The sequence below is a fragment of the Phascolarctos cinereus genome, unplaced genomic scaffold, assembly GCF_003287225.1.
Source record: "Phascolarctos cinereus isolate Bilbo 61053 unplaced genomic scaffold, phaCin_HiC Scaffold_5;HRSCAF=322, whole genome shotgun sequence".
NCBI lineage: Eukaryota > Metazoa > Chordata > Mammalia > Diprotodontia > Phascolarctidae > Phascolarctos > Phascolarctos cinereus.
Genome location: NW_027555958.1, coordinates 152,187,622 through 152,201,088, shown reverse-complemented (window position 1 = coordinate 152,201,088; position 13,467 = coordinate 152,187,622). Strand labels below are relative to the sequence as shown.

Here is a 13,467-nt window from a genome sequence, read left to right as displayed (position 1 = left end):
GTATATCTTTTGTACTTTTCCAAAAGCTATTATGAAATATCTGTTTTGTTCTATGAATTCTTTGTAGTTTTTTTTAATTTTAAAATGCCTTTTGACAGCATGTTTAGATTTGCCAGAAAATAGACTCAGATTCTGGACTTGTGGCCAATGTTTTTCTGTTTTATGTTTACATTGCAACTTTTTTGGTCATTCTATGGTTTTCATAGAGAAATCTGGTGACAGCCTTGGTTGACTCTTTAATTTGTAGTGTCTTTCTGACAATTGGAATTTTTTTCTATATAGTTGCATTAAATTACAGTTTTGAAATTTCATGATAATTTGCCAAGGTGACTTGAATTTTAAGGTCTTCCTTCTTGAAATTCTATGGATTTGTTCTATTTCCCATGTTTTATTTGTTCTTGATAATTCCAGGAAGTTTCTTTTATCAGTTTGTCAGAATCTGGCAATCAGAATGTTTTGTTTTTTGATATTTTCCAAGACCTCAATAACTGTAAGGTTATGACCTAACCAATAAATCCATAGTTTTCATTTGCATTGTTTCCAAGTATCTCTCTAGTTAATTCTCTACCTTATTTTTTTGCTTTCATTATATTGCCTACCATTTTGTATTTGCCTATTTTAAACTTGGCCTTACTCTCATTCATTGTTACTTTCAGGATTTCTTTTATACTCTGTTTTGGAGATTTTTGTCATTTTAGATTCTGAGATTTTTAAAAACCTCATTCAGTCTTAGCTTTAGTTCCTCTTTTATATACATGTGTGTGTATACGTGTGTATAAATTTTTCCCAGCTGGGTTGGATTTCTCTTTTAATTCTACTTATGATTTTCTTTCCAGTTTGTATTCCTCTTAAATTTTTTGAGTGCTACTTACCTATTTGTGTCTCTCTTGTAATTTCTTGCATTGTTTCTGTTTTAAGTGCATTTTTTCTTGTTATTTTCCCTTTGCTTTTTCTCACTCTTTAATATATTTTATAATTTTAGATCATTGATCACCTTTAGTTTTCCTGTTGTCAAGGTGGGTTTTCATCTACTTGTGTGAATTTTGTGATTTTCTTTCTTTTTTATCTATTGTTATTTTTTGAGGGAGAAATTGTCTCCTTGCAACTTTTTTATTCTGCCATCTTCCCCAAAATAAGGTGGCCTATTTCTGACTGAGGAATTAGCGGATCCTCCAAGCCCTTCCTCTTTTCTATAGGTGTTCCTCTTTTGAGGCTCCAAACTCTGGCTTTACCTCTTTTCTTGAGCTATAGCTCGTATGATGATGAACTTCTTGAACAGCTAGGTCTTTTGTAGGACTGGAAATGTGATGAGGTGGTGGGCTGCTTTTCTGATAATCATGGTCAGGGACCAGAGACTGGGCTGGTCAGTTAGGGTCAGTGTAAATATGGTACCTTTTCGGACTGGGCAGTGGAGAACTGTGCTTCTAACCTGCTCCTTTATACCTTTACACCCCCTCCATTAGCAGTGAGCTTGGGGATCTTCTCTTGGTCTGTCACCAACCCAAAATGTCGGATGTGCTTGGGAGGTAGTTATGCTTGTTCTCACTTTATAATGACAGCAAATGATATTTGTTGGTAATGTTTGTTTTAAGTGGGTGTTATTGTGCAAATAAGATGGCCGCGTCTCTACTTTTAGACTGTGAAAACCAAAAAGAACCGTCAGGTTCTTTGACCATTATATGAATAAATGTGGTATCTTACCTAGTGTCTCAGTTTGTTTCTGTCTAAACCGAACTTTGCTTATTCCTCCTATACTCACAGAACCTAATTATCTTAAATTCTGGCACTTTTCAAGGTGAAAAAATATTTAAAATATAAAGATAGAGAGCTAGGGATTTGAGGATGGGAACATCTGGAAATTAAAAAGGAAATATTTTCTGCTTGTAATTAAAATACTGGCTCTCTGCTCTACTCTTTAGCCCACATAGTTAACCTCTGTTTAATGTGAATTACTTTTATTTTCATTATTACTGAAATGAATAAATAATTCCATGGTAGTGCATTATATACTGAGAGCATCACAGCCGCACATGTTACACGGTAACAAGAGTACAGATAATGGCAGGATCTCAGAGGTTTTATGTTTAGGGGAGACTTTTTTGATTTCTGACCTCCGTGAGTCTGTTTATGTCTTATTAATGTCAAATAGTTTTACAAAATTCATAAATTCAGGAATGATTATGATCCCTTTTTAATGAGGCAATATTGATTTTCTTTTTCAAATTATTGTCAATAATGCTAAATTAGAGAGATGATCATTACCTTATAGTATAGTTGCCTGTCTAAAACTTCTTAGACTTGAGTAATGCACCTTTGCCACTATCTAGTGTTAGGATAAGTGCATTTGATAGTATAATTTTTTTAAAAATCTACTATGAAATGTTTCATTTTTTTTCAGGTTGTTCCATTGGAAGTGTTTTAGTGTGCTAATTGCCCTTGAAGAAAGTCTAGAAGGGAAGTCTGCCTTTCTAAAGCTTGATTATATTATTTGACATTATTAGCTAGGATTTAGTAAAATGTAAGCTCCTAGGAATGGAATGGAAAAATATTAAGTATGTACTATGTATACTGAACACACTTACCAAGTGCAGGGAGTACAAACAAAACTAGTTAGAATCCCTGCTGTCAGGGAGCTCACATTCTAATTGAGGGAAAAAACAGATAAAAGAGGCCCTCACAGTTATGATCAGTTCATGACAGATGGAAAGGCCATGGACTCTCTTGATTTTCTTCCTGTGTCCTCATTGTTTACCCCAGGGCTTTGCATATAGCAGGTGCTTAATGCTTACTGACCGATAAAACACAAGGGAAATAAGCTTCTTAAGTTAAACATTTAATGTGCTTTTTCTTTTGTTGCTTTATCTGAGTTCTAAAATAAAGCCAACTTTGTAAGAAAAACAAATACTGAATCCCATTATCCAAATCTGGGGAAAACTGCTCATAAAATCAGTCTTGTTCTTTGAAGACAGGATTTTATAGGGCTGTTATGATATTCATTATGATGACTTACATAGATGCTTTCCCTGGGAGAACTCAAAATAAAAGCATTTTCCTACATAACTTAAAATTGCCTTTTGAGGTAAGTGGATTTAATGTTTCTTTCCTTTGTTATGAGGTGCCTTGGGCAGTTCCTTGTACATAGTAGGCACTTCACAAATATTCATTGATTGAGTATTGAACTACTAAGCTAAGGTTGAAAGAGGGTCAGTCACTTGCCAAGAGGCCACGGATACAGTACATTGGTAAGGATTCCTACTGGGCTTCTCACAGTTTTAATAGTTTTCTAGCTAGATCATACTGCCCTAGTATTCATGCTAATTCAAAGTTAACTTCTTAGACCTTATCCTGACATTCAGAAGTGACTTATCTGCTCTCTTTTTGGAGTGTTATTAACTTTCCTGGTGATAAGAAGCATCATAGATCTGTAGAAGGAATACTGGATTTGAAGCCTGAGAACGTAAATTAGAGTCCTGACTCTGTCACCAGTGTGATGTGGGGCAAGGCCTTTCACTTATGTGTCCTTATCTCTAAAATGATGGAATTGGGTTAGATGACTTCTAAGGTTCTTCCCAGCTTTACATTTTTGAGCTTGTTAAGGTTATATGTAGTACAAGTCTTCATTCAATACATCTTGTGTTTGTGTGTGTTTGTGTGCATTAAAATGTATTTTTGTGGTTGATAAGAGTCAATGCATCTACAGAAGGTGAGGATTTTAGTCAGTACTATCATTTTGCAGAAATTCAGTCTCCTTTTTTGTTTAAGTACCGGGTAAAAAAATTCAAGAAAATTAACTCTTTGGATTATAAGTCTACTACCTGCCGTTAGAGTATTTTAAACTATTAATTTGATGAAAGCCACCTTAGTAGTCACTGGGGATACGAAGATAAGACAAAAAAAAATCCTTCCCAAGTGGTGAAAGTGAGGAAAAAGTACATTCCAGGTATGGGGGAAAAGCTGTCTAAAGGCATTGAGGTTGGAGGTGAAATGTCAAGTCTGAAAACTGCAAGTTTACCGGAGCAAAGATTGTGTGAAAGGAAGTATTTGGAAATAAATCTTAAAGGTTAGGCTGGAACTGGACTGTACCATCTACATTATTTATATAGCACTTTAAAGTTTATGAAATGTCTTCCTTGTGATAAGATGCTGAAACAGGTGGTGCAGGTATCCCCAATTTATATGTGAAGAAAGAGGATTAGAGTAGGTAAAGGACTTGCCCATAGTCACGCAGCTTGTAAGTGGCATTTGGCAATTCATTATTCTTTCTACTCTGCTGTAGATAAGACTGAGATACTGGCTAATAGAACCACTTCTTCCAATCTAACAAGCATTTATTAAGCATTCACTGTATGTATAAGGCATACTGCTAATGCCTCCATGACATTACATCTGTGATATAGAGTATTAAGATTATCTTCCAATAATAGATCATCTTTATAATTATATGTTGAAGCTATTTATTTTCCTTTTTTTTTTTAACCAGCTGCTTCAGGGTCTAAGTCACATTTTTGTGTACATTACTGCATATTTTAAGGAGTTAATAGGATTAATTTTTTTAAAAATCAGCTACACCATAAATATATCCAGATGAGTCTTGTCCCCTTTAAAGTAGACATCTGGGTGTGTGTAAGGGGGTGGGGGGAGCAGTAAGGGGAAGGTTATGTACACTTAATCCAATAATGTTTCTATCTTTCAAAATTTTTTAGAATTGGATTTAAAGCCAGCAGCACTTTATTTTATTTTTAGTACATATGTTGTTTATTTTAATTTTTTCTCGATTACATGTAAACAAGCATTTTGAACACTCATTTTAAAAAACTTTGAATAATTTTCTCCAAATTTTCTCCCTCCCTCTCTTCCCTCCTCCTTGAGAAGGCAAACAATTTAATATAGATTATACATGACAGCATGTTCTTTTAAATATCCTCAGTGGTGCAGAATTTTTATCCTGTGAGAATAGAAATGATCAGTTCATAGCCAAGTTTGGGGAATAATATGGGTGACCAAGGTGGGTGATGAAACTGGATTTTGCAGTCAAAAATAAGATATAACTGAAATAATGAGACCAGGCCTCATATGAAGGCCATTCCAAAAGAAGAGACCAGAAATGTTTTGAGTAATACGAGCGCTGATTAGATTAAGTGTATCACCTTTGAAGGGTAACCTTCAGTTTACTTGGATATTTAAGTTTTGCTTGGATTATTTGAGGTAGGAACAATGAAAACAGGGATAGTTTCAATACTTTCTGTTCTTTCAGTGTTAAAGAATTATTTCTAATATTCTTTTTTTTCTTTTTTTTGGCAATTGGGGTTAAGTGACTTGCCCAGGGTCACACAGCTAGTAAGTGTCAAGTGTTTGGTCTGAGGCCGGATTTGAACTCAGGTCCTCCTGACTTCAGGGCCGGTGCTCTATCCACTGTGCCACCTAGCTGCCCCTCTAATATTGTTCTTAGACCTCAGTCTCTGAACTATAGCTATAATAGTTATTTAATATTAGAGAAAATTCCTCTAAATACTTGCTTTTTATATTACCCACTAATACTCGTTCAAATAGTGGACTTAAATGTAAAGAAAAAAGGTAAAGAAAAAGATGGGCTCAAGGGATCTTCCCTAGATGTCCTTGTACTTCTGTGTCCTGGGTTGTGGAACCTGAACTGTTTTTTTCTGGATGCGGCTATCTTCTTTCAAAGGGTTAGAGGCTGTTCACTGATTTGATATCTGGCTAGCAATGTTGCTCCTCAAAAACTTGTAAGCATAGAAGAATGCTACATGAAGGATTTTGGTAAGACTGAGATGCTAGTTAATGGAACCACTTCTTCCAGTCTAACAAGCATTAATTAACTACCCACTGTATGTACAATGCACTTTGCTAAGTGCTAGGGATACAAAAACCAAATGATAAATTGTTAGGGATCTGTAAGGATGTAGAGGGCCACAGACGGTTCATGAGATCTCACTGAAGGGCTGAGGCCCCTCTCGGGTTTTGGTCCATGAGCAAAGATTGCCTGGTTCGGTGCTCCATTCTATGCATCTCTAACTTCCCTAGTTACTCATTAGTCATTAACAGTGTATTTGTGATTGGTGGTATGTAAGTGCACGGATCGTGCGTGCACTGTCCTTGAGCACAGCATGGGTTATACATCGTTGTAACATGAGACAGAGTTCTTGTTATTTTACTATATAAATGAGTGCTTTGCTAAAAATAAACGGAGTTGCTGCCATCTTTTCTCCCGCCTCATCAATGCGTGTTCAGAGTGAAAGGTCAAGCTAGTCTTGATTCTTCAGGTGATTGGGAAACCGTAGGTCCTAGGTAGGCTCTGTAGCCGAGTGAGAAAGTCGTGACAATAAATCACACCTTGAGCTTAAGGAGTAGGGGTAGGAAGGGGAATACAACATTTGTACAGATAAATTAGCAAAAGATCATTTGAATAACTGAGGAGATCAGGAAAGGCTTTTTTAGTAGGAGGGTAGAGTACATGAGCTGAGCCTAAAAGGAAACTAAGGATTCTTAGAGGCTAAGGTAGGGTGGGACTGAGAGCAGTAATGAGCATGTGAATTAGGCTGGAAGCTATTTGTGTGGAGGAAAATTGATGGATGGATATGACATTTGTTATGGAGGTAGAAAAAACAAGACTTGACATTCAGTCGATTGAGTATTGGGGGGCAAAGGAGTGTTGCAGATGACTGAATCCAAGTAACTGGAAAGATGGTGGTATCCTCAGCAAAAATAGGTAAATTTGGAGGAGGGTTTGGGGAGGGAAAATATTGAGTTCTTTCTTAGACATGTTGAATTTGAGATGACAGTTGGAGATGTTCGACGGGTGATTGGGGCTGAATGTATGGATTTGAGAGCCTTGGGGGAATCACCCATCCTTAGGAAGTAGGGTATAGAATCAGCAAAGGCAGCTGAGAAGGAGTAGTTAGACAAGTAGGAACATCAGGACAGAGCATGTCACAAAATCCCAGAGGAAGGGATCCAGATAGAAGGGGTGTGTGGTCATCAGTGTTAAAAAGCTACTAAAAGGTCAAGGAGGACAAAGATTGATTTGGCAGTTAAACAATGTATAGTAACTTTGATTATATTCCTGTGAATACTTCTTTTAAGTCTAAAACTGAGATACTATTAGATAAATTGAAATGTAGATTTTATAAACACCAGCAAAAGTGTATAATTCAGTAAGTTCTCATGCAGACCTCCTCTGTGTTTTCAGATATATATTATGTTTGTATTTGGTGTATAATTATTCTATTTGGTATGTAAGTAAAGGTTGACAAAACAATTCAGTAAGAAATAAAATATTCAATATGTTTAAGAATGACCTTTGGGTAATAGAAATGGAGTTATATAAATCCAAGAAATGAGCTCTTTATGCTAAAAGAGCAAGAATCTGTGTGCCTCTGGAGGTACACGGGTGGCAACCATGCACTGTGAGAGGGTTTTGGCTATGGGGTTGTGACTTGTATTTTGGACAGAAAGACTTTAGTCTTTTTTTTTTTTAATCTTCTAGAAACCTAAAGTTCTTGCATCCCTATCTAAAGAAGATGAAGCTTCTATTTCCTTTCCTAAGCCTCCAGTGGACCCTGTGAAGATTAGAAGAGTAAGCAGTGCCCGTGCACGTTTATTCAAGGCATCCTCTCAGGGAAGTCTCCTTCCAGACAAAATATTTCATCTTGATGAGTGTAAGAATGTCTAAGTGTTCCTAAAAACTTAAGGATAGAACTGTTTCTTAAAATGTACATGGAAGCTATTTTTAAAATGATACTTTTCCTGGTCCTAGATGTTGTGGGGAATCTTAGATTCTATTTACTTGATGTGAACTTGTGCTTTTATTTATCTATATGTTTTATACATGTGTAGCATAGGCTATTCATAACTCTGAGTTTGGCACTGAAAGTATATAGAATGATATAAACTTAAGATTGGAAGAAATCTCAAAGATCATCTAATATAAACCCTCCTGAAATCATGAATCTTTGCCAAAATGCTTCTTTAGAAGTAATCATTTAGACTCCACATGAAGATCTCTAGTGAAAGGGGACTTTGAATGTATCAGAGTCTACCTATTACATTTATGGACAACTCTAAAAGAAATTTTTCCCTCTGTTGAGCTTGATTTCCACTTTTCTGTAACTCCTACACATTGATTCTACTTCTGCCTTCAGGAAAGAAAATCTAAACCCCCCTATTACATGAGTCTGGGTCTTTCATATTTTTGAAGATGGCTGTCATGTGATTGTATTCTCTTTTCAAACTTAAATATCCATAGTTGTTTCAGCCCTCCTTGTATGGCATCATTACTAGTTCATTCCCCATCCTAGTATTTATCCAAGGGACATACTCCAGCAGTCAATTACCATTTCTAAAATTCGGTGCCCAGAATTGAGTATAACTCTCTAGACATAGGCTGACGAGGGCAGAGTAGAGTGGGCCTGTCTCTTCCTTTGATCTGGACATTATACTTTTATTAATACAACCCAGGGTTAGCATTAGTTCTTTTGCCTGTGACGTTTTGCTGATTCAGATTTAGACCCCTATGTCTTTTTCATACGGATTATTTTCTAGCCAAGTCTTCCTCCATTCTTTTCTTATACAGTTGATTTTTTGACCCAAGTACAGGACTTGACATTGATCACTATTAAATTTCCTCTTTTCAGAGTCAGCCAAGTCTTTTAGCTTGTTGAGGTCCTTTGGATCCAGGTCTTATTCATCATAGTAGCTATCTTGCCTAGCTTTGTTATCTGTAGCATTATCTATGCCTCTCAGCTTTGTGTCGTCCACATATTTAATAAAAATCCATCTGTGCCTTCATCAACAAAAAATAGAACATTGAATAGAACATTGCCAAAGACAAAGAGTGTGCCACCAGAGGCCTCTCTCGAGGTTGAAATGGATCCATTCAATCAACAATCTCTTGAGTCCAGTATGAGTCCTCTTTATAGAGTTCTGAATTTAGATTCTGGAGAGCTGTGAGTTCAGATTGTTCCTATGATACTTAGAACCATTTGAATTCTGTGATACTCAGTTTCCTTATATATCAAATGGGACTAATTATCTTTCTGATACCTACACACAAGGTTGTTGTAAGGATCAAATCAGATCATTCATTAGCATCTGTTAAACACCTACTAAGTGCAAAGCACTGTACCAAGCTCAAGGTGTGTAGTATTTATACAGATAAACACATGATAATTTGAAGAGCAGGAAAACACGAACAACTTAGGGAGATGAGGAAAGGCTTCTCCATAGGGGTTGGTGCCAGAGTTAAGTCCTTAAAGAAAGCTAAGGATTCTAAGGGGCAATGACCAAGGAAAAGGCACAAAGATGGGAGTTGAGATGCTAGGTTTGGTGAACAGTGAATAGATCGGTTTGGTTAGTAGGTGATGTGTATGAAAGGGACGGATGTAAAATAAGTTTGTAAAAGGCATTTTGTAAATCTTAAATGTCAACCATTATCATTACTGCTTAGTCCTTGGTGACTTTGTGTAAAGATGGGAAAAGGTGAGGGAAATATATAGAAAAGTATGGTCCAGGAAGGAATGAGGGAGGCTAAAGAGCTGTAGATTATAGGGGCCTCCTGCCCCTATACCATAGATACTTTCTTCAAGAAAAGAATTGATAGGCAAAATCGTCGTGCAGTGTATAAAATTGTCTTGCTTGTGTATTTCCCTCCATTCTATTTTCTTCTGTTTATCTTTCTTTCTTTTTATCTTGTCACTTCTCAAAAGTCTATTTTGCTTCTAACCATTGCCTGCCTTAATCTGCCCTCCCTTTTATCCTCCCCCAAGTCACTTTTCTTTATCCCCTTCCCTTTCTATTTTATATTTTCCCATTGGGTAAGATACATTTCTATACCCAACTGAGCATGTACATGTAGTCTTCCCTTCTTGAGCCAATTTCAAGAAGAATGAAGTTCAAACATTGCTCCCCTTCCCATTTCCACCTTCACTGTCAAAGCTCTTCCTTGCATGCCTCTTTTATGTGAGAAAAATTTCCCCATTCTACCTCTCCCACCTTTTCCTAGTACACCCCTCTTTCTTAGCCCTTCAGGGTTTTTTTGGAGATAGTTCCAACATAATCGACTCACATCCATGCCCTGTGTCTATGTAAACTCCCTTTAGCTGCCCTAGTAATGGTAAAGTTCTTAGGACTTGCATGTATTATCTTCCCTGAATGTAAACAGTTTAACTTTATTGAGGCCCTTATGATTACCTTTTTATACTTCTCTTGAGTTTGTGTTTAAATATCACATTTTCTATTCAGCTCTGGTCTTTTCATCAGGAATGCTTGAAAGTCCTCTTATTAAATGTCCATGTTCCCCCTGAAGGATTATACTCAGTTTTGCTGGGTAGGTTATTCTTTGTTGTAATGCTAGCTCCTTTGCCTTCCAGAATATCATATTCCAAGCATTCCACTTTTTTAATGTGGTAGCCACTCAATCTTGTGTGATCCTGACTGTGGCTCCATGAATATTTGAATGATTTCTTTCAGGCACCTTAAAATATTTTCTCTTTGATCTGGGAACTCTGGAATTTGGCTGTTAATATTTGCAAGAAGTTTCATTCTGAGATCTCTTTCAGGAGTTGATTAGTGGATTCTTTCAATTTCTATTTTATTTTCTGGATGTAAGCTATCAGGGCAGTTTTCCATGATAATTTTTTGAAATATGATGTCTAGGCTCTTTCTTTGATCATAGCTTTCAGGTAGTACAGTAATACTTAACTTATTTCTCCTTATTCCATTTTCCAGGTCAGTTGCTCTTCTGATGAGATACTTCACATTTTCTTTTATTTTTTTCCTTTCTTTTGACTTTTATTCTTTCTTGATGTCTCCTGAAGTCATTAGCTTCCACTTGTCCAATTCTGATTTTTAAAGGATTATTTTTTTCAGTGAGATTTTGCACCTCTTTTTCCATTTGGCTAATTTTTTTGGTTCTTGTTCTTCTTCTTTGGTCTTGACTTTTCATGACCCCATGGACCATAGTGTTCCAGGCCCTTCTGTTCTCCCCTATCTCTCAAAGTCTGTCCAAACTCATGTTCATTACTTCCATGACACTATCTATCTGTCTCATCCTTTGTTGTCCCCTTCTCCTTTTTTCCCTTCAGTTTTTCCCAACATCATGGTCTTTATAAGGAATTCTTTTCTTCAGTGAATTTTTGTACCTCCTTTTCCATTTGGCCTAATCTGGTTTTTAAAGAATTCTTTTCTTCAATGAATTTTTGTGCCTTTTTAAAAAAACCATTGTGCCAGTTCTGTTTTTTGAAGTTATTTTCTTCAGTATTTTTTGTTCCTCTTTTACCTAGCCATTAATTCTCTTTTCATAATTTTCTTGCATCACTCTCATTTTGTTTCCCAATTTTTCCTCTACTACTCTTATCTCTTTCTTTAATGCTTCCAGGAATTCTTGTTGGGCTTGGTTCCAGCTAGCATTTTTCTTTGAGGTATTGTTTGTGGCTGTTTTCACATTATTTTGAATTTATATATTGACTTTGAACTTTGTGTTAAAGTTGGGTGCTGCTTACCTGGGGTTGGGAAAGCACTGTCTCTAGCTTCCGACTTTTTCTTGCTATTGCTTTCAGAGCCAGTTCTTGGGGGTCTGCAAGTTTTAGGTGCTTACAGGGTGGTATGATCCTGGGAGAGGTATGGACACTGATGTGCTGGTCTGTACTGTAGTGTTTATCCATGAAGGACTGGCCCTGGCCCCCTGAAGCCACAAATGCTAGTGCTCTTTTTGCCTTGGAACCGTGACCAGGGCCCTTGCTCCCTTGTGACCTATCAGCCCCCTGGTGTTCCTCTGTATCCTGAAATGTGACCCCACACTGCTGCCAGTCAGTGTCATTTCTACCCAGTGCCAGCAGAGGGTCTCCTGTACTTTCTTTCTGGTAAGTGGTCTGACTCCCTTTCCATCTCTGTGCTGAGAGCCCCCAAAGCTGCTGCTGTCGCCACCGCCGCGAGCGTTGGCTGGCATCAGACAGGTTTGCACCCTTGTGTCACAAACTTCACTGACCTCCTGAATTTTATTAGGCCAGACAAATGTCTGACTTTGACTTTTTGTTGCCTCTGCCACTCCAAAATTTGATTTGAGGCATTATCTTAAAGTTTTTTGGAGGGAGATGTTCAGAGAGTTTAGCTGGGTAGCTTCTGATCCACCATTTTGGCTCAGTTGCCCAAATTGTGTCACTCATTTGGATAATCTATAGAGCTTGTCCATCAGTATATATATCTTGGACAGAGAGTATAGAAGGATGAGTTTGGCCCATCAAGAGGAAGAAAATGAGCTGTGTTGCATTTGGGAAAATTGCAAGCTCCTTTACTTCAAGCTTCCCATGAAAGCAAGAGGCCCATGTTTTTAATATCAACATTCCACTAGAGTCACTATATGCCAGTGAGATTTGAAATACAACAATTTTCAAAGAATTAAAAGTGAATGTCACACAGAGAGCAATGAAGAGGCATATGGTAGAGGTGAACAGGCTATAGCATATAACCAGTGAGGACCTCTTAGAAGACGAGGAATGAAAGATATTATCAAGGAATTCCATGAGAGGAGGAGAAGATGGCTACTCGTGTGATGAGAGTGTGCTGAGACAGCCAGAGTGATCTACTGGTATCTTTGTGATGTCAGGAGAAAGTGAGAAAGTCTTCCACCACGTGGACCATTAGTGGTTTACTTTTTGGAAGACAAGGACAAGAGTTAAATAAGATGGACAAGTATGGATGCTTTGTCATCTGCCGTGTTGAAGGAGCTTCTGAATCAAAGACATCATGGATCCATTTGAATATTATCCAGTCTACCCATCTTCGTCTTTTCCATAGGGATATCATGAGAGACTTCATATATTTTATTGAAATTTGTGGCAATGCCACTCTGTATGTGTATAAATATATATGTAACACATACGTATAGGTACATATATGGAAATATACATACACTTGTATATACATGCACATGTACCTATGTGCGTGTGTGTAAATATACACATGTGTATATACACATATATGCATGTATGTGCATATGTATACATGTGTATATAAAAAATATTTTCTTTTTCCTCCTTATCAGAATAAATTACATCATAGTCACCATGATAGTAGGCCTTCTGTTTTTCCTGAGCCAAATTTTCTTCAGCAGGGGTTAACCTTTTTGGTGTCGTGGATTCTTTTGGCACTCTGTTACATTTAAGGTCACCTTCCGAGAAGCATATTAAAAGGCATAAAGTAAATACATAAATGATTATAAAGGAAATCAACTATGTCGATGCACATTTATCCAAATATTAAAAAAAGAGTTTACAGCCTCTAGGTTAAGAACCTCTGATCATCTAGTCCAACTTCTTTATTTTACAAAGGAGAAACAGGGCCAAAGAAGGGAAGGGAGTTGCTCAAGATCACACAGGGAGTAAATACTGGGTTGGGTTGGGATTTTGAAAATCCAGATCCCCTAATTCCAGATCAAGGCCTTTTTGTAGTACT

At 37.0% G+C, this 13,467-nt stretch overlaps 1 protein-coding gene across 3 annotated transcripts in view; it reads left to right on the top strand.

The window, feature by feature from the left end:
* Positions 1 to 13,467, top strand: part of ARMC2 (armadillo repeat containing 2) — a 172,890-nt gene that overhangs the window by 18,500 nt on the left and 140,923 nt on the right. For all 3 annotated transcript variants that reach the window (XM_021008208.2, XM_021008212.2, XM_021008211.2), the window contains exon 4: positions 7,505 to 7,676. In XM_021008208.2, coding sequence (XP_020863867.1) covers positions 7,505 to 7,676 — 172 coding nt within the window. The remainder of the gene's footprint in view (positions 1 to 7,504; positions 7,677 to 13,467) is intronic.